The sequence below is a fragment of the Hetaerina americana genome, unplaced genomic scaffold, assembly GCF_022747635.1.
Source record: "Hetaerina americana unplaced genomic scaffold, ioHetAmer1.1.p SCAF_24, whole genome shotgun sequence".
Classification (NCBI taxonomy): Eukaryota; Metazoa; Arthropoda; class Insecta; order Odonata; family Calopterygidae; genus Hetaerina; species Hetaerina americana.
Window position 1 is genome coordinate 2,606,362 of NW_027286808.1, and position 24,546 is coordinate 2,630,907.

At 36.9% G+C, this 24,546-nt stretch overlaps 1 protein-coding gene across 1 annotated transcript in view; it reads left to right on the forward strand.

Annotated features, from left to right (window-relative positions):
* Nucleotides 1–24,546, forward strand: part of LOC139689526 (TBC1 domain family member 30-like) — a 355,900-nt gene that overhangs the window by 2,905 nt on the left and 328,449 nt on the right. The window contains exon 2 of the mRNA XM_071586699.1: nt 10,353–10,517. Coding sequence (XP_071442800.1) covers nt 10,353–10,517 — 165 coding nt within the window. The remainder of the gene's footprint in view (nt 1–10,352; nt 10,518–24,546) is intronic.

Here is a 24,546-nt window from a genome sequence, read left to right on the forward strand (position 1 = left end):
CAAGAGAGAGATATAAACATTAATACATACATGAACAATATGAATACATGAGTGAATATTTGCTCCGTAAATAAATATGAGATCAGTTTTAGTTCCTATTCCGAAAAAGGTAAAGGTTACATCATGTGAGGACCATAGGACGATAAGTTTGACATCCCACGCAGCTAAAGTTGTTTTTAGGATCATAAACAAAAGGATAGAGAGTAGGGCAAATGATTACTTAGGGGATGATCAGTTTGGGTTTAGGAAGGGGAGAGGTACGCGTGATGCCATCGCAGTAATGAGATTATTAATCGAGAGAAATATAGAACACAACCAGGAGGTATTTGCCTGTTTCGTAGATTTCGAAAAAGCGTTCGATAGAGTGAATTGGGAAAAACTAATGAGTATATTGCAGAAAACAGGAATAGATTGGAGGAAAAGGAAGCTAATCCGCAACCTGTACATGTCTCAGACTGCTCAGGTGCGAGTCGGGAATGGGGAGTCCGGTTGGGCAGTGTTAGGAAGAGGTGTAAGGCAGGGTTGCCCATTATCACCGCTGCTGTTCAACCTGTATGCAGAGGAAATAATTAAAGAGGCATGGGAAGAACTGGAGGTAGGAATGAAAGTGGGCGGAGAATTTGTAAAATCAGTTAGGTTTGCTGATGACCAAGCTTTAGTTTGTCAGTCAGCCAAGGGGCTGCAAGCATTGCTTAGTGAATTGGAAATTCAGTGCGACAGATATGGGATGAGAATCAATATTAATAAAACAAAGTTTATGCGATTTTCTAGAAAGAAAAAGGCTAAGCTTAACATTAAAATAGGAGGGCAAAAACTAGAGCAGATAGAACAGTTTACGTATCTCGGTAGTGTTTTGGACCAACCCGGTCAAAGTAGTAGGGACGTAAGGAGAAGAATTGCGCTAGGCAAAGAGGCTTTCACAAGGAGGAGGGAGTTGATGACGGGGACGTTGAGTAAGGATGTTAAAAAACTTTGATATGGAACGTAGCTATGTACGGCGCGGAAACGTGGTCACTGAAAGAGGAGGATAGACGTAGACTGGAGGCTTTTGAAATGTGGGTGCGGAGAAGAATGGAGAAGGTGAAATGGACAGAGAAGAAAACAAACGAGGAAGTACTAGGTATGGTGGGCGAAGAGAGGGGTTTGTTGGGAGCAATCCTATGGAGGCAGGAAAAGTGGCTGAAGGGGATATTGACCGGCAGCGGGATGTTGAAGACAGTAATTGAGGGGAGAATGTTAGGCAAACGAGGAAAGGGAAGGAACAGGATAGGGATGTTGGACGGGATGAAGGGAGGAGGAAAGTACTCAGAGCTGAAGAGGGACCTGATGATGTAAAGTAGGATGTTGTGTTTTGCTAGGGGTCACAAATTATTTAATTATTAATTATGTCCATCCAAAAACCTACCTTAACCAGTATATTACCTAATAATAATAATAAATAAATATATATATATTTTTTATATATATATATATATATATATATATATATATAATATGAGATCAGCGTGCCGTATGTGAGTCAATGAATGTGTAAAATGATATAAAATTGCCATATTTTAGTCAATGAGTGGGTAAAAATGATTCTAAATGAAATCTGAAACGAGTAATATACAATATGAGAGGGAAGACTAGACGAGCGCTTTCTTAAAATTCCTGTTCGGATTGCATAGGATTATGGAATGTTAGCATTTCAATGTTTACTTTCATGTGCGGACTAGAGATGGAATTTACTTACCAAGATAATTAACCGAATGATTTATAATATTGATGAAATGTAATATGGAGATAATGCCGGGAGTGGTACATGTTTAATGATAAATACCTCTCTAGGGTGTGCTTCTTTTGATCTACCGAGGATGGCTCAATTTAGAAGTTGAGGGAGTCGGGGGAGAAAGAAAAAGAAATTAAGGGGGATTTCATGCTTTTATTAGTGTCATATTCATGGAAGGATGATAAGCGTTTTACGTTCCCACAATGTGCAAATGAGTGATTAAGTCGTGCGTTAAGGGGCGTAGAATGCTAATGGGGGGACGCTTTTAATTGTAGGCGTTGAAGAAGTGGCGTAAAAAGACCCCAATTCCAAACACAGCCACAGAACTCCATTCGCTTTTATACACCAAAAATTTCTTTTTATGAATATGAATCTAATACCTTAGTAATTGTGAGTACATAGTCATACAACAAATATCAGTATGGTTAATATTTCAGTGTTCATTTCAAATAATGACACCCTCAAAAGAAATGTAATTAATTAGTTTTGTTAATAAAATATCCACTTAAGAGTATCGTATGTGAGTCTACGAATGAGTAAAATGATAGATTACATGTCCACGGTCTGAAATAAAATAATTATTTTCATCTTTGGACTGAAATTCTGTCAGTCATAACTGTGTTGTTGTGATTTGATTTTGTGCAATGGCTCTTTGGAGTAAAATTTTTCTCTTTTAGCGAAAAAATTAATGTTGGGTTTGAGTATCAATTCGTAATGATATTAACATTGGTTGCAACTTGACTAAACCTTCTCATGTTTTGTTTGTTGGAGTAACTGATCAGGTTTCTCACGAAAATATAATTTTTCATTACTTTTCCCAAAATAATGAAAGATTTTTCTAATTATTCGGATTACATCATACGTTAACAAGCACATCAAAATTCGAAGGACCTCTTACACCTTCATCTGACCCAACATTTCGTCTTGTTTCCTTTTCTTCAATCAAAAGAAATAATGTAATGTTTACTGTTGAATACATCTGGTAAATTAAATGATTAAAAATGAAAGTTTTCAATCTTATGAATGAATAATCCCAATATATAATATAAAATTGAATTATAAATTTATTTAATCATTTATTTAACACTCGGAGCACTCAATTGTTTTCATTGGAAGTATTAACTTTAGTCAGAAATCGCACCGATTAGGGTCGTGGTAGACAAGGGGATTGATTAAGCGCTGGAATAATAGTGGAGACCCAGGGAATCCTAGGTGTGTATGTTTTTTCGGGTACCAGATCTTCCTGGGACACCAGAGGCGGCATAAGGAAAGGAACTTGCTCCCCTTCCCCGATTTATTGGCGCATCTGATTTCACACGCCGCACAGGGTTTAGTATTAGGCGAGCTCATTCCTCTGATACCAAACCAAACTTCCGGTTGATTACTGTGGTTAGTTTTTGCTTTAACATCTTGACATCTTGCCATCACTGCCTGCGACCTCCATATGGTTCATTATTCCCTACATGCAAGTGACGGGTAGGTGTTTTTTTTTCTCGACCAATGAAAGGTAACGTGGGTGAAAAACTCGTATTTACTGATCAAAAAATTGATAACTCGATTCGCTTTTTTTCCTTTTACTGCAATCGAGATTTCAGGAGAGTTTTAGCTTCGTTATCTCAAACGAGAAATCTTAATCCGCACTCGAGGAATTATCTAATCGAGCATGAGCCCGGGATTGAAGATAATACTATCTCCAGAGAATTGGATGCGCTGTTGCGGAAAAAGTTACTTGATCGCTCGCTGCATATGCCCTATACCCATCAATTGTAATCACTAGGACAAAAATGAAAATATGTGCAGCATTTTATTTTGTTTCCCAGCACTAAAGTTACCCATGACCACACCTGACGGATCCAATTTGTCGCCAAAAAGAACTTTTCGAACTAGATTACGCTTTATCGCTATAAAAGTGTTGTGAGGGATAAGAAAGTTTAATTGGTGTTAAGCATTAAAGCCTTTTAATGCTCTTTCATACCGGAAAGCCGTCAAAAGGCTAATACAGGGTATCTACACTTGGGGTAAACGCACACCAAAGGACTATGATGGACTTGTTTTCAATTTTATAAGAGGAAACAAATCCATTTTTCATTAGAATTGAGTTTTTATGCACCAGGAGTAACATTTATCTCATACGCTAATTAATAAAGAGAAAAAAGCAAATTAATTATAGTTAGTAAACTATTATATAAAATCATGGGAAAAATGATGGCTTAAGATAATACGATCAAAATTGAGGATCCGGTGCTGATGTAATTCGATTTAAATTATGGAGCTCAAGCCCAAAACTGTGCCCCGCAAGACAATAATTTCTGATTACATAATGAACATTTTCTGATTATTAGGAAACTCTCTGCCATTTGCTTTGCTCCTCTTAAAAGTTTTATTAGAAATTACTATATAATTTACTTTATAAAGAAGGTTTCAACGAAATGACTTTTTAGAATATCTTTCATTATTTCCCATGAATGGAGAATGCAAATGTGGGAATTAACTTCGACCAAAGTAAGAAATTTGCAGTCTCATATGAGATAAAAACTTTAATTTTATATTCAACCCGCATAAATAAAAACATCGAGACTATTAGGAATTGGCTATTTTCTACTTTTGGGAATTAGCTACTTTCCGCTGGAGTGAAATTTCTGCCTGGGTTTGTGTGCACGCGCACTGACCTCATCAAGACGAAACGAGATGGGATTTTAGAAGTTTGAAAAAGAGGAAATTTTTCTTCTGGAGGATTTATTGGATGAGCTCTTTCTTTGATTGATTGTCCTGAAAAACCGTTATAATTGACTCAGATGAGAGCTCAGCTTCACAGGTAAAGAAACAACGAACCCAGAGCAGGAAAACTGACATGTTCACCGAGCAATGTTTTATTTTTCCAAATTGATGCCAAGTAAATGAATAATAAATAACACTAAAAATGTTTATAACCAAACTTATGAATACTTCGCATTCAACTGATTTTTAATCTAATAGCAGAATCATAATAGAAAGAGCTATTCTGCTCTTGTGAAAATTTAAGCAGGTGAAGTATTTTACGAGTGGAAAGCTAAGTGAGAAAGAACGATAGTCACGTGGGTAAAATACTGTGGAAAAAGTTATTCAAATGTAAAATTTTTAAAATTTATACCATTCGATCTCTAACCAGTCGACACCAAACTAATACAATATTCATTTTTTGCATCTAGTGCCGTGGCTGATAATTCCATTGTCAGAACCGAGTGTACATGTTTTCTGCTGGGAAGGGACAAAGTACTTGTTTTCTAATAGGAAAGGGGCTCACAAAAAAATCCTCCTTTACAGCCAAATTTCACCCGAGCAATGGAGTGAATAAGGAAAGAATTCTTTTCTTAAAATATTATTTAAATGTCTTTAATTATAAAGGCGCTTGTATAACTAAATGAAATACAATTGGTGATTAAAGAAACCAAGTCCAAAACAATAGCTTCGCGACGAATAGATATGATAAGCCATTGTCGCGGCACACTTGACAAATTAATCTGCGATGAAGTGGTCCTTATATAAGGATCTATATCTAGCGGTAAATATACTGGCGTTTCTTTTAGTTTTTTTATTGGAAAATTTGATAAACTTCCGGAAAAGTGACGCCGGAGTCCTCAAGTAAGTTTTTTCCCCCAGGCATAGTTCTTCGCGATAAAATTAAGGTCTGGTACTTTAAATGGTACAAAAATCATATCGAAGCAAAACTTAATGTTATTTTCTTGACTTATTACCTTGATCTATACTTGGATCCAGCTACATTTTTCGAACAAAATGTTGTGCACTTATTAAGACACCGAATAAACCACCACAATAATTAAGCTGAGGATTTGTTTGTTGAGTGAGGTTAGATCATACGAAGTCCTAACGCGTGCGTTTAAACTCACACATATGGGAGGAGTTGGATGTTATTCCTTTCTCTGTGCCGTCTGCGGTTCCCCAGGATGACATGGCACCACACAGTTTGGGTGAAAATGATGGTGGTCCCGCGATGTAACCCGGATTGGAACCTGGATCTGGTCCGGTCTGTAACCCAGGTCTCTCTTTGATAGTTTCGCGGTATAACGTTCTCAGTGCGCTCTTGATTTATCTGGATCGACCTTGACTCTCTTTTCAAAGGAAGTGCCGAAGGGCATGCAAGTTTTTTGTTTTCTCGGCCATTTGGAGGAAATGAATAATCAGCATGGATTCAGATGTTTCACTGCCAATGGGTTAACTCCATTATCTGTAAACAAAAATCATCTCTACATAGGACTGAATGAAGTTTGGAGATTCGGAGTAAACTCTGTGATAATGATTTTCGCTGTAGCAAGGGCTTAGTTTTCATGTCAGTGGGCCAAATTTGAAAAATAGTACTCCGTTTATACAACATAAGCTTCGTGATACCTGTGAATTTGGAGGGAACGAAAAATGGCTATTTCTGTGATCGATAGAATATATCTGCGTAAGACCACCTCGTCGAATCTGGAAGATTTCCAGAGCGAATATTCCCTTTGCGTTTATTGAGTCACAGTTGAACTAAATGAAATGAATTATTAAAATTTAAGCTACGATTATCATTTAGCCGATATCCGATTAGCAACTTTTTATGTAGCCACACCGATATTAATGTTAATTCGTGGCATTTAGGAGTTCTTAGTAGGTTAAAGTTACATCTCAGAATCCAAATATCTACCTTGGAACTGTCGACACTTAATCCTCTCCAGGAAAAATATCTTAATTTTATTTTGAGATTCGGTGACCATAGGATGAAATATATTGTTCACGTTATCTTCTCCTACTATAAGCGCAACGCAAGACACAACCGAAGGCTTTAGCGGACTCTTCAAGCTACGAGGGTAGGCTGAAAACTAATGCACACATGCTTGTAGACCACAAAAATATGACCTTCAGAAGCACTCTTGGTGGGATGTGGAAGTTACATTCCCCCTAAACACGCATGCGCAGGTCTGAGGTCGTTACATTCATCCAGTGTATTATGAGAAGCGGAAGTACGGAGGCGTGTTCTAGTACTAAGCCAAAGCAAGTTAAACAGTGTGCTGTTATCGAATATTTAACTGCTGAAAAAGTGACTCCTACTGAGATTCATCGTCGTTTAAAGACTGTTTATGGTGACGATGCTGTTGATAGGTCTACTGTAAATTGATGGGTAGCAAAATTTCGTGGATGCGAGCCTGGAAAAGCCATAATTGTTGATGAAACACGCAGCGGACGTCTGATAGTTGCTACAGACGATAAACAGCGCAAACTCGTCGAAGATTTGATTCAAAATGACCGGTGAATCTTTAAAAAGGACTTAATACACCTCCGAAGTCGAGTTTGTTGTGTTAAAGGCAGCCTAGCGCTAATAATCTTGCAACTTGACAACGCTCGTCCACACAACTCGCAGGCAACTTGAGAGGCTCTGTGAAACCGAAAATTTGAACTGATTCCACATCCTCATTATTCCCCATTCTTGCGCCTTGCGACTTTTATTTTTTTCCTCAACTCAAGAGACACCTTAAGGTTAATCATTACACCTCGAACGATGAGCTAAGGACAGCTGTCAAGTCCTGGATTAGAGAAAAGTCACGTTGACATAGCACTAGAACACGTCTCCATACTTCTGCTTTTCAAAGTACACTGGATGAATGTAACGATCTCAAACCTGCACATGCGGGTTAAGGGGGAATGTAACTTCCACATGCCACCAGGAGTGCTTCTGAAGGTCATTTTTTTTGTGGTCTACAAGCTTGTATGCATTAATTTTCAGTCTAACCTCGTATATGTTTGGCTTTATTTCTTTGCAATTACGAGGCCTGGACAGTGGCAGTAGCAGATTGAAGCGGATAAAAGAATCGACAACTTAGTACCGCCGGAGGCCGATTGAGATCAAGCAGATGGATAAAATAGCTAAATAAGAAATACTGTTAAGGATGGCAGGAGAAAGAGTTTTAATAAAACCACACAAACGAAAAGTTAAACCTAAACAGCAAGGCAGCTCAATTAAATGCTAAAGATAGCTGCAATATGGTCACGCCTATGAATTAAATTAGCATGTGTCTTACATTATAGAGTTTTACCATGAATGTGGTGTCTTATCAGGAAAAAAATGATGAATTTGACCACGGCAGTACAGTTGAAGTTGGCGAAAATAAAAGACACCCAGGAGATTTCGTGCTATGGAAACCTGAAAATGAAGCTGTTTTAAAACTTTCAAGTCACTGCAATAGTCCATGGGGAGAAGGAAGGCTAGGATGACATATAGTTTTCAGCACTGTCATATGGCAAACCTTGGCAAATATTTTGATATTCATGGTGGCGGTATAGACTTGGAATTTCCTCAACATGAGAATGAAATTGTAAAGAGTAAATCTTTATTTTCTTCATAAATATTTGCGAAATATTGGATACAAAACGGTTTTCTTACGGTTATTGAAGAGAAGAAGGGAATATACTGGCATATACCTGCATTTATTTAATATAGTCAAAGTAAGGAATTTGCTAAATAGTGGAATAAGGGTGAAGTAATATGTTATGCACTGCTCAAAACTCACAATAGAAAACCACTTTATTGGACGAAAAATGTTATCTCTGAGTCGCAAGAAACTTGAAATAAATTTTATCGATTATTATTTGGTATATGTGCTGAAGAAAGTGATGCAGAATTCTCTAAAGACTTTATAGAGACTTTAAAAAATGATTTAAACATTACTGAAGATTTAGCTACAATGCATGCAATGGCTACAGAAATCACAAAGCATTATGATGGATGTATTGCTTCGTTAAAAGCGCAAAGTTCATCGATTATTTTGTGTAAAGTTATCAAGAGAGGTTCACTGATGGTGTAATTCATCAAGAAATAGAAAGATTAATAGAATTAAGAAGAGTAGCCAATCAAAACAAATGTTACGATGATGCAGATAAAATAAGGGAGCAGTGGAAACAAATCTGGGTTACCATTTCTGACAATGAAGACGGTACGATGACTTGGTAAATTCATTTGGAAAATTATCTGCTGTTGTCTAGAGATAGACCAGTATCATCGCTTATCTTACTCATACATCAAGGTTTTGTACTTAACACTATGTTCTGTTTTAGATCACATTACAATCTAATATTTATATTATTTTTTGGAGTATTAGGATCCAGTCTTGGTGGAATATCTGGGATTTAGGTAGGATAACAATTTTTATCGAGAGACAATTCCACAAATTAGAGAACGAAGTCAGAACACCAAAACGCGTAAAGAATCTATTGATTTATGAAGTTGTGTTACTTTCGTGGGTACCAGAGCTTGTAAGTGTGATTCAAATTTTATCCGGCTACTTCAAGTTAAGCCTTTATGTTATCACTAATATTGGCTATCTAATTGAACATTAATAAATAACTTTCCTCCTGGTAATATCGTGCTATACCTGTAGTTCTTCTTCATACTACTTTTTTTAAATTATTTCATTAGTTTTTGTCATGATACGATAAAATATTGGCTTGAAAGGAAAAACTGAACATGAAAAACTATCGAGGAAGACATGATGAAAAAGTTACAAGAAAAGTTATTCCGTGCGTAAAAGCAAAACAAATCTGAAGCAATGGAGATTGAATTACACAAAAAAGCTCCGTCAAGCAAATACTAAGATTGTTAATGATTGGTGTAGGAGATGAATATTATTTTCAAAGACAAGGGAATGGCTCTTTCTTTTTTGGTATGTTTTATAGATTAATGTTTACGAGTGGTAGTCAACGTACGGAGTGAGAATTTCACATTCATTCCCTTCGTAGATTCATTGTGAATTTTACTCACTCGTGCGTGTTTAACATAATATCTGTAATTATAAATTTCACTGATTGATAGTGCTCATGTATAGAAGTGCTTTTTGATTCGAATAGATATTTTCTTGAACTTTAACTAGTCACAAAATCGTTTGCGCAACTAAGAAATCACTGGGGCACTCACATTGTCCTAACTCTGAGAAAAGCCCTGAGTCGGGACGGAAATTGAATAATACATGACCATTTCATTTAAATAATAAATATTTTGGTCCATAGTAGTGTTTGAGTTTGTGTGGTCATAATGAATGGCTGAAGGGCTCCAGAAGTGAAATGTCTATCCTCTATGCTATAATAAATTTTGAGGTGGCCAGAAAATCTTAATTGCCAACATAGGTTTTCTGTAAGCACTCTTCGTTTCTAAAGGTTTTACCAGGAGTTAAAAACTAACTTTTTAAAAGAATGGGTTTTTATGTTTGCAGACTCCGATTCTCCATAACTGACATTAAATAGGACGAAATCTTTTCTTCTTAGGTAAATTAACTTAAAATATTTGAACTTAATTTACTAAAAAAACAAAATAAAAACCTTAAAAAATAGATACGATGTGAGCATGATGGGAACACTCCGAATTTGGGAGTCCGAATTATTCGTTCATCTTAGTGTGGCATATAGCCAGCCAGCATCAAGCTGTGTATCGAGTTTTATTCATTATTTCCACACTAGACTGTTTAGGTTTCGCGACGAGACACTCTCGATCGAGGATTTATTTTCCCTCCCGAAAAATTCTAGCTAATCAATATCCCGCATCACTCCCTTTTATCTCCCGCAGACGTCGGAGAGCTTCGGGCGATGGTGGCGACGTTGGAGGAAAATGTCAACTACGCGGGGAGCCTGCTGGTTCGGCAGCTTAAAAGACGCGACGCGCTGATTTCAAAGAGAGACCGCCACTGCGACCTCATCACCGCCATCCTGCAGGCGGTTTCCGAGAAGAGGAGTGAGTACAAAAACTTCCGTCCGGTCCTCTCACACCCACCAATCTCGTTTCCCTCCCTCCTCTTTCCGCCCGCCTTCGGTCGTCGATGTCGCCATGGATTAGGCGTCGGGTAAAGAGTGTAAAAGTAGGTTTCCCGTGCTTGTAACCAAAATCCCTGGGAGGGACTCTTGCTCAAACCTATCGGGGGACAAGCACTCTTGGGATACGCAAGGTCCTCATTACATATCAAGCATTGCTAAACATATCAAGTCCAACAATTTAGTTTCATAAAAGGAGAATTCGCCTGCTGATGTGTAATTTTTATTTTATACACTAACTTTATCCTTCACTGGCGTGGTAAATTATATAGTTTTAATGGTCAGTGATAAATGTGTCAGTTAGTGGGGCAGTTTGATAGGGTTTGGAGGAAATTGACATCACCCAAGGACCCAGTCCTTCGAAAAGATCAAGGCAACCAACAATGGTACTATATTATGCGTTTAGTTAAAAAATAGCAGTTAGACCTAAAGCGAATTTGACATAAAAACTGTGAAAATGATACTGAGAAATATCTTGTATCTTTGCATAAATTCTTCTATTTCATGCATAATTTGGTGTATAATTTCAATATCCATCCAATTATGAGCAATAATCCACACGTATGAGCAAATGCTAAGCTATATACCATTCCGCTAATTTTCATTCAGACGTATTTCAATTATACGGCATCACAATATTTTCTCATATTTTGCATGTGGTTAAACATGCAAATGCTTCTCTAAGCCTGTTGTATGAGTGACACTATCCGGCCACAGAAACATGGACTATTTTGTTTGTAGTTTGGCCTGAATAGAGCTAATAAATGTGATAAATAATTAAATATCCACGAGAGAAAGTTATTGTATTCAAGTTTTAAGGAAAAACCTTCCAACCTGCGTAATTTATAACTTAATTTTTTTATGTTTTATATTTTTGGTGATTTGTTTAAAATTAAAGTAGATGGATGCTGCCCTTTGCCTTTATTCTTTGCTTCGTTCATCGATTAATGGAATACGTAATCATTTTTTGGATAATTTTTTTAACTGACGTCATCCATTTGCAAATAAGCGTCCTTGACCAGTCTATTAACACTGGTAACTGTTTACCAATATTTTTCGTGGGATGAATGGCGTCGTCTGGTTATCAAAATTAAACAAAGAATTCTGTAAATGAATTAAAGAACTTAAAACATAAATAACCAAGAAATTCCGATGTGCCTATAGACATCGAATTAATGTATTTCCTTTAATGACTACATGAAATTGACTTAGTTGGTTTTTTATATGCATGGAACATATTTTAAAGGAAAATTAGCTTATGATAGGATTTGCTTCATTTGTATAATTTAGATAAGAGGCAAATAAGTTTCACCGCTAAGATGCAAAAAGCAAGTTGGATTCGATATCCTTTAAATTTTAATTGTATTGTATGATTTGTAGTATTTTTTCGTCACCGGAATAATTTTCGTATTGGAAGTTAATTCAATAAATTGTAAATTTATTATAATTTAAAAATGTTGGTAGATATGCCCCTGATTTTATTTATTTACCAGTAAAAGCTGATTATGATTTGTGAAAAACATGTAATATACTTCTACAGCTACTAGAATATTCATGGCATTATATTTAATTTTTCCCTGGGAGGGAAATGGGAGGAAAGAGTGCTTTTAGGCAAAAAAGGGAGCAACAATACGAGAGATTCTACGGAAAGATTAGGTAAAAGTGTCGCTGAACATCACTTCAATAGTTATCGACATAAAGCCCATCCCTTCATAGGACTGTTACGTTTCATCGGGGGTAAACCGCTATATTTCTGCAACCGTCATTCCAAATTTTTAAAAGGAAGGGAAATTACTACTGGTCATCGCACGAGTATTGTTTACAAAAACATTCAAACTCATGTGATGACGATCACTTTTAATAAAACGTAAAATCTATTTTACCAACATTTTGAACAATTTTCCAGTTAAAACGACGAAAGTCACTTTTACTATAGGACATAGTTTATTTATGATACGTGTATTGTGATTGTTAACTTTCAGAAATAATCAAGTCGTGACAAGGAAGTTTGCTCATTCTAAACTCCAAGAAACTGCGAGAGATGCCGCAAGAGTAATTTTTAAAGGAATTATTTTGCTAAATAGGCATTAAAATGCAACACTTTCAAAGTATAAAAATCATTCCCGGTCAAAGAGAATGATTTATACAATCTGATATTGATTGCTGCATTGTCATTCTAAACAGATTTTCTGGTGATACAATGCTATAGTGCGTTCCGGATGTGACTTTATATGCCAACATTTAATAGTATATATAAGTTTTACGGATTAGCAATAGGCTTCCCTTTTATACCAAAATATTTCATGGATTTTTGTAATAGAATTATTTGATAAAATATCCACACTTACCACAATATTATTTCCTTGAATCTAATGCAACAATTTCAGAGTGTAAAAATCATTCGCCTTGACCGCGAATGATTTTTACGCTCTGAAATAGTTGCATTGAAACGCATATTATCGGATGAATCCGTTAAAAATTTACTGTTGCGACATCTCTCGCAATTTCTTTGGAAATTTGTCCTTGATTCTATTTATACTGACTTTGTATTCTGCATTGGGGTGGAGCAAAAAGACAGATGCCTCCTTTTCTTACCTCATTAAATTCAATTCATCCTGCTGTGCACATAACTGTCACCTAAGAATTGGATAAGAAAATGCGGCTTATAGTTTTTAGATGAAATTTAAATCGACACAACAGCACCTTAGAATCTAGCATCGGCAGGAAACTGCCTAGCATCGAAGATAAAATACATTTAATTTCCAAGGGTTACCCTTCCTCTAAGAAGAAACCAAATTTTCTCATTACTTTTACAATTTCCGCTCATTCCGTCAGTCGAGAACTTATAAAAAAATCACTCCTTCCAATAGTTACAACGCTGCCATCATAGGCCATATCTTGGAGAAGAAAAAATAACAAATACCCTCGGGAAATATTTTCTCTTTAACGATTAGACAGCTTAAGAACACCATTCACTTATGAATGAAGCTTATCTATATAGCTGCCGTCGGCTCAAGAACCGCGAACTAAGTCTAATTACGAATTTATTTCTTAAAACTTCCTTTTTTTTCTGAAAAACAGCCCTTTGGATCCTTATCACGCTCGGAAGTTTACAAACCTCATTGTGATTCCGTATATTGATGAAGGATTGGCCCTTACTTCAGCATCATGTTTGAAGGAGGAGCAGGGGATTTCCGCCAACCAAAGACCTTCTCTCATCGTAAAACATTTCTATGACTATTCCATTCTATAGCGCGCTAATTTAGTCTATAGTATTACTCTTCACTATTTTACACTATATAGTTTATTTATTAAACTATATTATCATTTATTATTTTTTTAATTGTTGAATTTGGTGATCAAATCAAAAGAAATCGTGCTCTTCTTTTAATCTGACCGTTGTCTTAGCCGATGCCTAATTATGTGAATTTGGAGCGATTCATAACGTAGGTATTTTTTTTTACGAGAGTCGACTAAAAAATGGTGACTATGTGGCGGAGGTTAGGCGTTTATAACCTACGTGACATAAAAACTGCAGCCGAATTCTTGGAAAGAGAGCGGACCGTGCTGGGGTGGAAACATATTTATGTGTATTCGATTCTATGGCCTGTGAAAAGTAAACCGGATCTGTAGGTTGAAACACATCGCGATCACAGGAAAAGTCTCCCCCTTTGCTTTTCTCCATGACGACCGTCCACCCGGGTCAGATTAAATCCACGAGTGGGTCATCCCCCCACCCTCTCTCTCTCTCTCTCGCTTTTTCTGCGGCATCCAACACAAGCCTGTTCGCCGATGGCGGTGCCGAGGATATGCGTTGTTGTCCAATCTCCCGCCCGCTCTACAATATTTTCCTTCACTCCAACCCATCGTGCCAATGATTAAATCCCCGACCGCACCTTTGGCGATCGAGGATGCGAAACATCCCCAACGGAATCTATCCGACGGAAGACGAAGTTTGCGAGTGGGTACAAGGGTGGTCTCTAAGGACATGACTGGAGGGAAGTTGAGACGGCGGACGGGGGGATTTGGAAAATTCAGCGTTACTGGCGAGTGTGTGCTTTCACGGGAGGGTTGGTTGTTGGGAGAGAGGGACGAGCCACAGACGGTCGAAGAGTGAATTGAAAATAGTACCTCATTTTTGTGAAAGATTAAAAGCTTGTGACACTGAAATTCGCGAAATTTGTAGGAAACGATCCTGTGGGTAGGGATACTGGAAATTAGAGGAGAAGGGGCAAGTGCCCGGGTGGGATGACAAACATGGAAACCATAAGCATCTTCTCGCTTGGCCTCGTGGTCATTCACGTCTCACATCTGGGATTTTGGTCCAAGCCGTACAAGGTCTGTCCCAAAGGTAGTAGAATATATTTTTTCCCGGATAGACGGACGGACGGGCGGCGGTTTCTCTGGCTGTGTTCGAGGGAGGGGAGTCTCAACCAAGACTGGAGGTAGTGGCAGTTGGCTTCCACCATTTATAGAGTGCGGATGGTTCGTTTGCGAAACCTCTATTACGTAACCTCGTTACGCTCCGTCATGAATCGGTTTTTGTAACAGCGCTACGCCATAAAATTTGCGTGAAACTGGGTAAAACCGGGAAAAAACTCATGACATACTTGAAGCACCTTACAAAGCCATGGGTAGATCGGTATTTTTGAATGACACAAGTTGTTTCGGGAGGTTACTGAAGATGTTGAATACGCCGAACGTTCAGGGCGTTCGAAGCATTTTTGAAACATCTGCTGAGATGAATTAAAGATACTTGTCTTAATTAACCAATAATTTGAAAGTATTGAAATATTAAATCAAGGAGGATTTCTTTTTGTTGGTTAGACTTTACATTGGAGACGCGTCGGGAATTTGGAACACTGCGGAGGAGAATTTAATTTCGAAATTAAACAGGGTACAGGGAAAGGCTACTCATTTCGTGAAGAATGATTATAAACGAACATAAAGCGTCACAAGGCTTGGGTTGAGAGTGTTGGAAACATAATACTACTACCAATGGCAAGCACAGTATAAACTTTGAGATAATTCAAACTCATTCATGATTGATGTTGATTAAGTGGAAATGATTTTGGCATTACATCACATTGATAGGGAAGACGGCAGTAAGAAGAAGTTTACTTCCAGTCAGGCCACAAGGGTATGAAACGTCAGTGCAACCCTTAAAATTTATCGAAAATAAAATGATGCCAGCGATAATGGTCACCAATTATCCTAATGGCCAATAACCTAAAATTCCAGCCTACACTCCCTCCTGGCATCTTTCAGGGTAAGATGTATTGTAAATGTAGATCCTTTTCCCGCTTAGCCAACCTCCGGCCACCCCACTCGTATCTTGCCTCGTGCCAATGGATGTGGATAATTTGTGGGCATCTTCTGAGGGAAGTGAAGGTTTTGGTATTCCCGAGTAGTTCCTCCTCGACAACGAGTTTTACGCCTTCTCTTTCGTCCCTCGAGTTTCAAATCCACATTTTAGACATTATTTGATATCAAAGTGGAGATGTGTTTGATAATTTTTTCACCCTCAGATGGTGCGCCGGTATAAAAAAGAAGATAGGACGACTTTTCAATACTTCTCCGATTGCTATTAAACAAATAGATGTGTATGGTCCACAGTCACATCAAAACTGGTATTTTTGTTTGAAGGCATTTAATGGGTTAGGCTGGGCAATATAGGCTGGTGCTTCAGGAGTTTGAAATGCTTTCTTCCAGGAGTTGCAACCAGCACTTGGGGATGAAAAAATACCTAGTTTTCTTGTTCTCGGTCCTAAACCGTGGTAAATTCGTGAATAAGTTAATTTTAGGAATTCATTTCTTCGCAGACATACTTGTAAATATTCTATTGTGTTTATTTTTCAATAGGAGGATATGTAATCAAATAGAAATAATTAGAAACACTTTAAAGAATAACTTGGTTTTGGCGTCTATTCACTTCATACAATATAGAAATAATCGCCGAGTAAGGTAGCAACATTTGTTCTTTTGGAAGAAACCAGGGATTGGCATCCTTGCTTTCTTCCAAAGCGTCTATCGTGCAGGACTCAGAATACCAAGTGGAGGGCTCTTCATACCTATCACACGAAATAATTTGATTGCCAGAAAGTTTTAATGGATACTCCAGCAACTCAAAATCAATGTTGAAAAAAACAAGTTCCTACGCCGTAGGAGATTAAAGTAAGAGTTTTCAAAGGGAATACTCACAATATGGTGTCGTTCCTTGAAAAAATATGTGCGGACGTCTGAATATATATGGAATTGGATGCAAATGACATTACATGTCTGCATAAAACGTTAACTGGGGGGGGTTAAAAATAATTCCACAGCATTCTTCTTTGTCCCATACTCCCGTGAAATTACGCAAAGTAGAATGTAACTATGGAATAACGGGTTTTACGCAACAAATTAATGTAATCAGGAAGAAGTGGGACTTAAATATATGTAAATCTGGCCGTAATTCGTGTAATTCATAGAACAACCAGAATTATTTTGTGTTTCTAATTATTTAATGATCCTCATTCTGTATTGACAGAGAAATGACATGTAATTAAAATTGTTGGCTCACTGAATTTTTTAAAATTTTTTGTAATTAAAATTGTTGGCTCACTCATTTTTATGGAGGGTCGCAGTGGAAACTATTGAAGTTTCTCCTCAGTTTTTTCTCTCCCTTGAGAAAGGTGGTTTGACCATCGAAAATTTGGACCATATGTGAGTTCCATTTGCGTGTATTTCTCTGAGTTTTTGTTCGCCAGCGCTGTCTCGCTTCATCGGTTACATTATTATATATATATATATATATATATATATATATATATATATATATATATATATATATATTTATATTTATATAGTAGTCTACCGTTTTAAGATAGGTTTTTGGGTAGGCACAGACTGAACACTCTTACATTTCTTAGCCTCGCCTCACAAGAAATATTTGACGCCCCATCTGACAATAAACTGTTCTTTGATTCCGCATTTCATTCCATTTACCATAATCTTGTCCAAAATCCTTATAATTTTCCTACCCCTATCTCATTTTCTTAAAATCCTCCTCCATCTCAGTCTTAAGCATCAAATCGCCAATCAAAATACTCTGCTACATTTGGAGTTCTCTCCTCCCTCCATATGCCTAGTACTTCTTTGTTTGATCTCCATTTCATCTTTCCCATTCTTCTCTACTCACACATTTAACAGGCTTCCAATCTATGCCTATCATCTTTCTTCAACCACCAAGCTTCCGAGCCGAACAAAACTACGCTCCATATTAAAGTTTCAAAGAACTTTTTCTTAGTATCCTCACTCAACTTTCCTGTCATCCTGTCCACCTTCCTTTGAAATCACCTTTGACTAACACAATTCCTTTTTTATCTGTATTAATGTGACCGTCTTGGTCTAGGGCACTTCCAAGATACGTAAACTGTTCCCCCTGCTGTAGTTTTTGCCCTCATATTTTAACTTTTAACTTAGTATCTCTCTCTCAAAATCATCGTAGTGTTTGTTTTTTTTCCATTGGCTTACACCCCATACCTATCCCACTGATTTTCTAATGCGCTCAAAATTACATTTGTCTGACTGGCTTACTAAACCACGTTCGTCCGCAAATCTAACTGATTTTATGAATTCCCCACCAACTTCCATTCTAATCTCCAGTTCTTACCATACCTCTCCATTTCCTCCATGTGTACGAAAGGGTATCGTAAAAATTTGATAATTACTAAAATTAATCGAGAGAGAAACTTAATTTTTATTTGTTATTCTTAAGACTTCTCTACAAACTCATCATACAGATTTACATATATCCCAGGGTTTATTGACCTTTAGAATGCCATCGTTGTAGAACTCAGAAAATTGCGTCAAATATTATTGTTCCACCTCTAGAATGGCTTTATTTGTATTTTCATATCTGCGACCCCTTAATGGTTCTTTGAGTTCTGGGAATTAGACAAAGTTGCTTAAGTGAGATCGGGAGAGTAGGGTGGATGTAGTAGTAGGGTCGCGGCGGCGTGCGCAGAAGGGTCTGGGCTCGAGCCTGCCAGGAGCCGCCGTCGGTGTAGATCCTGGTGGCAGTAGAAATTTTGCTTCTTGCTTTGCGTTAGTCTATCGAGCCACATCGTTCTGATTCCACAACCTCACCTCAAGATGAGTGAGCATGTGAACTGTAGGCAAAAAGACAGTTGCCTCTGGTGGCCGTTTTTTCAGAGTATCACGAAATTCGGTCAGCAAAGTGCAGTAATAGTGATAGCCTGACCCTTCCCCAGGTAGTCGTGTGTTCCAAAATGGATCCAAGATTCATCCATTATCAACAGACGCCCAAAAAATCCTCCTCGTCTTGCTCCAAAAGATTCAACATCTCCCTCGATAGATCGCGTCGTATTTGCTTCTGAAAAGAAATCAGTACTCGTGGAACTAAGCGTGCTGACACCTTTGACATGTGAATTTCTTCCTGAATAATTTTCCACACATTCTCGTAACTATAATCAGCCTCATTCACGATCATTTGGGTGGGAGCTCTTCGGTATTATAGGATAAAGTCCTTCAAATCCTTCATCGCGGCAGCATCGTCCGTGAGTGATGGTCTTCCACTTCTTGGATCGTCTGAGACGGACATGTGGCCAGCTTAAAAATTCTTTTTCCTCCTCACCACTGTGTCCTATGACGGGACATAGTTTCCTTAAACAACCATCATTTCATCGCGCATTTACCGGACACTATAGCCTTTCAAATGAAGGATCTTAATAACACTCCGAGCCTTTATCTTTTTCATATTGCCAGTTTCTTCAATTTATGACTTCCTGAAACAAAACACATCAATATTAATTTCTATATGTTACAGAATTATGTAAATAAGTATCAATTCATGTGCAGAATGAATTCTATTCAGATACCTCAGTTATTTATTAGCAATAATTACTCAAAAACGATTTTTCTATGTCAAAGCCTTCTCGCCTTGTGTTTTCACCGTACAGTGCTCAATATATCCCTTCAATTCCTCTTGAACCTTCCCTGGTTCAATTAATAATTTTTCTGACTTGCCTTTGATTTTTTGCACTTCTCTTCTTAACTCCTGGTACCTCTTTCATCTTCCTGCATAGCGGACCAATTTTACCTTCCCTTTTAAACTTTCCATATCCTCACACTGCGTCTTCCATAGCGCTTATTTCACTCTTTTTGTCTAACGCTTCTGTTAATTATATAATTCCTTGTACATTGCTCTGATTAACCCTGCACTTACATTCTTCCATTTTCATCCCTTGCCTATCTGTCTAATCATCTAATCGGTAAACTATGGTTTCCTTGTCCTTTTTTTTAATTTTCCGACAGTTTCGTTTGCGGCTTTCTATATTTCTGTTCTTTATTTTCCCAGTTTTCTACTCACCTCCCGTACCTCACTCATAATTTTATCTACAGCTTGCTGATACTCCTTTCTTGTTGTTCTGGTCAATGTTTCTAAATTTCTTTTTCTCAACTGTCTTCACAATATACCCCCCTGAATCTGACGTTAAACTTCATTAGTACATAATTATGATCTGAATCCACATCCGCTCCCGGAAAACTGTGAGAATTAATCTGTGAGAATGCTCCTAAATCTGCGCTTAGTCATACTATAGTCTAACTGATATCTATCTTAATCCCAAGGCATTGTCCACGTGCATCTATGCCTACTATGGTGTTCAAACCGGGAGTTTTTTTATGATTTAACGTAATATCCTGCAAAACTGTATTTCTTTCTTTTCTCGCTCATTACTTTTCCCTAATCAAAAGTTCCCTACCTCACTACCATCTCTCCCTTCATACATATATAGTCATCTTAACAGCCTTTCCATAATACTTCTTTTTACGTTTTCTATAAATTACAGATTATTTAAATAATATCTCAAATATTTAAAAGTTTTAGTGGCAATAACTTTGACTTCCTTAACTATTTCGAGTAATGTATGTCGTTATTTCACATCTATTCATATTTCTTTGCTTAGGATTTTGATTATGCACTCTTTTGTCACATTTATCACTGAAATATTTGTCTGTAATCATAACATGCTGGAATAACGTTTATGAATTCAGAACATTTAACTCTTTAAAGTATGAAGCAACCTCTACAGTTACAAGTATTAAATTGAGTAGGTTAAATAATTTTAATATCCTTTACTGTTTCACTTCGACCTTTTTGGATTAGTTGTCTACTACAAATTGACCCCATGCAGTGAGGTATTATCTCAAAAGAGTCTCTCATGTTACATAATAAACAATATATTTGTTGCTATGCCATTTCAAATTCCATGATAATTGAAATATCGCCGAAATTAGATGTACATACATCAGTGCTTTTTGCCGATATAGGTACTTAATAAAATATATGTGTATTTTCCCACAGATCAGATCAATATCAGTGCTGTTGATTCTCAAGGTTTAATGGTACTAAAACATAAATTCTAAAAGATATTTAAAAATTTTTGCCATGGGTAAATATCAACTGCTCTATTTGTTCCATTGCCAATTTTAACACGACAACTTTTTTGATAGCAAGATATATGTACGAGTATACTACTACTGCTAGTTTTACTTTATAGTCTACATTTGAGACAAACATCAACAATCATACTCAAAATCAACAATTAATAAGTATCACTCGAAAAACCCTGGTATTTGAATGGAATCTTATAACATGTCTTCCATCTAAAAAAGTGTATAAAAGGTGCAAGGCAATATTCTAGCTACCATGCACAATGTAAATCGAAGATCCTTATGAGTTCTACAATGAAACTTTTCAATACATCTCATAATTAAGACGGCTAGCGGGCCCACGGGTGAGACAAGTGGGAGAAAATAACTATCTTGGACGTAAAATATGCATTTATCTTCCAAAGATCCATGTTACGAGGGAATTAAATAGCATTCTATGCTAATGGCTACCTAATATTAGAATTTGAAACAAGTTGTTATCCTTCTCGTCAGTGGTTTTCAAAGGCCCTCACCCAACTCCATCGCGAAGGAAGGGAAAAATTTTCCCAGTTCGTCTCTTTCGGAGAAACGACCTTTTGATGAAATAAAATTTAAAAAGGTATATAGATAAACATAGGAGAAAAATTCAAATGTACTCGTTGCAAAAAAATGAACTCTTAGAAACTAAAGAAGAAAATTTGCTCGAAAGCAAAATTTGTGAAGCTTTTGAGGTCCCATTCACAAGCAGTCGCCGAAGGGTCAAAATAAAAACCGATAAAAAACTTAATTATTTCTACTGATCAAACCCGCTACCACCTTCGATTCAGCCCATAAAGATATCTCGCGAAGTGGGGGAAAATCTTTTTCATTAGTAAATCAACTGGAGAAATTATTAAGCTTATCAAACGTTCATTGGAAATGCAAATTTCATTACGCACGGCTTTAGGGTCCTCCTTTACTCACTCTTGTTCAACCTTGGCATTAATCGATCATTGATAAAAGTCACTATACCAACCTTTACAAACATATATATGAGAAAAGTTATAAAATTCATCCCCGATGTGTGCATGAGTGTAATTGGTGATACACCCTTTATGCAAAGAAAGGTTACTAAGGTAGGAACTCATGATTAGTTGGATTTATCGTGCCGTTGATAAAAAACAATGTAATGTCCAGTGTCGAAAGGTATCAGACACCTGTCATACTCGATGAGCAATTTTAATTACTTAGCCTTATCGTACGATATCAAAATACCAATGCAATTACCTTTGTTAAAATCAATGAAAAACTAGTGTAATCAGAAGTGCTGCCGTTTTGATATTAAGCCTTCGTCCTAGAGGCAAAGTGTTTGTGAAATGATTTCTCAAGTTAATCATATGTTTGAGGCCTTCACCAGAGAGAATGAAACAGTGCCTCAGGTATCCATTGCCAATTGGAAATATATCGCAAAGGTCGATGTCACTAATATGAAATTCAAGACTGCCAATTTGTTACTGATTTACCTAGTAGCTACTTAACACAGGTTGAAAGAACATGACCTCATTAACCCCTCACTTCTCATATTATCCAGTAACCCGATTTATCTTTTTCATCTAACATCAAGCCTTGATAATTATTCCTTTTGATGTTAATGGAGAAAGTTGTATTTGGATGCATAGGGAGTGGAAGTAGGTACGCCAGTATCCACGGCGATTTCATATTCCTATCGAATGATGTATGCTTACAAAAAACAAATATGAAGTCCTTTGATCTCTACAGACATTTTAGTTCCTTTTAAATATATTTTCCTCAAAACCTGAGAAGACCATTTCTTTCCTATAAGTCCAATGTTAAAAACGTCCCATGCACATATTACCTCATATCCGTAAAAATTTATCGAAAAAAATTTCTCTTTTCTCTTAATATACCGGAGGAAACGGTTTCTGTGTTCATATTTGGTCATTTAAGTCCAACCGTAATAATATATTTTTCGGAAAAATGTTAATAAAAATACAAAAAGGGATGGGACATGAACAAATTGTCTTCATCCATATAAGAAATTGTAATTTTTAGTGAAAGCAGATCAATTCAATTTGCAAAGTAAAACTTAAGAGAACTCATTTTTCTCAGAAAAATAGCTGCATAATTGAAATAAGATTGCGAAGGAACACCCTTAACTACAAGAAAATATATTACGAATTATAATAATTTAAACATTTTTAGCTACCTAAGGAATTCGAACAACTTCTGGAAAGAATTACTGCCTGAAATCACTTCTTTGCCATAACTGCCTGAAAGTTATATGGTTTTATTCCATGATAAAATAATCATAGTAATAAATATGAAGTCACCTTAATAATCCCTCTGGCCGCCATGATTTCAACGTTTGACCTACTCCTCCTCCTGCTTGAGCCGCCTCCACATTCTTGCGAAACTCTTGATTGGGCCCCTGGGCGAGAGGCACTTCAGTGTTTGTCTGCAGTTATAATTTCCAAAACGAGTATAAACTACCTCACTCTCTCCACTAACTACTGGTTCTCCACACCCAAGCATCCTCTCTGCGACATACTTCAAACTTTACTGAAAAAAATTAGTTCGTGCATCTGAATGTACGAGGTAGGTACCGCACTCACTTATGCTAATGACTATGCCATTCTCATCAGGAAAAACAGCGTAGTTCTTAGGTACCGCACTCACTTATGCTAATGACTATGCCATTCTCATCAGGATCAACGGTGTAGTTCTTAGTCTCCTACTTTCAAGTTTTTGGAATCAATGGCCAAACTGGAGAGAAACATTTATATTTCATGCTAAAACATCCGCATTTTTGCGAGAATTAAGCATTTACAACGATGTGCAATGTATCAAATTGAGAAATAATCAACAAATATTGAGAATAACACTTATTAATATTGTTCAACTATTCTCGGTAATCATTCATACGCTAACGCATTACCTCGTACTGAATGCCGTTGTTGAACAGTTTTCACCTCTTCCGTTAATTCTATGCAACTCCGGGGAGTCTGCGATTCTATATTAGTCACTAGCAATTTCCTATCAGTATAAGCTCTAGAACACAACTAGCTTTAGATTAAAAGTATCATTGAATCTCTGGAAAAATTTGGCCAGAATAATGTTAATATCATTTAACTTCATATGAAAGGAAAGTAATGAACCAAAATAGATCAAAACATTTTGGTTCAAAAGAACGCCATTTTGGTTCAAAAGAATCAACCTTTCTTTCTCTTGATTAACTGACGACGTTGAAAAATTTCCTGGACCGGGAACTCATAATTTTAGTGATGTGCAACAGTTGCATTATTATTTACCGTACTAGTATCACAAACATTCATCATAAGTTAGGTAAGTCGGATTACTTTTGGGGATATTTTGCAAGCGAATCGAAAGTTAACTACTTATATAGTCCCTTGAAATAAATAAGTATCAAGTATTTTAATTACCACCACCTGCGTGAGGTGCAGTTAAAAGGACATGAAAAATTAAAAAAAGAACTTATGTCCAGGGCGATGACTAAC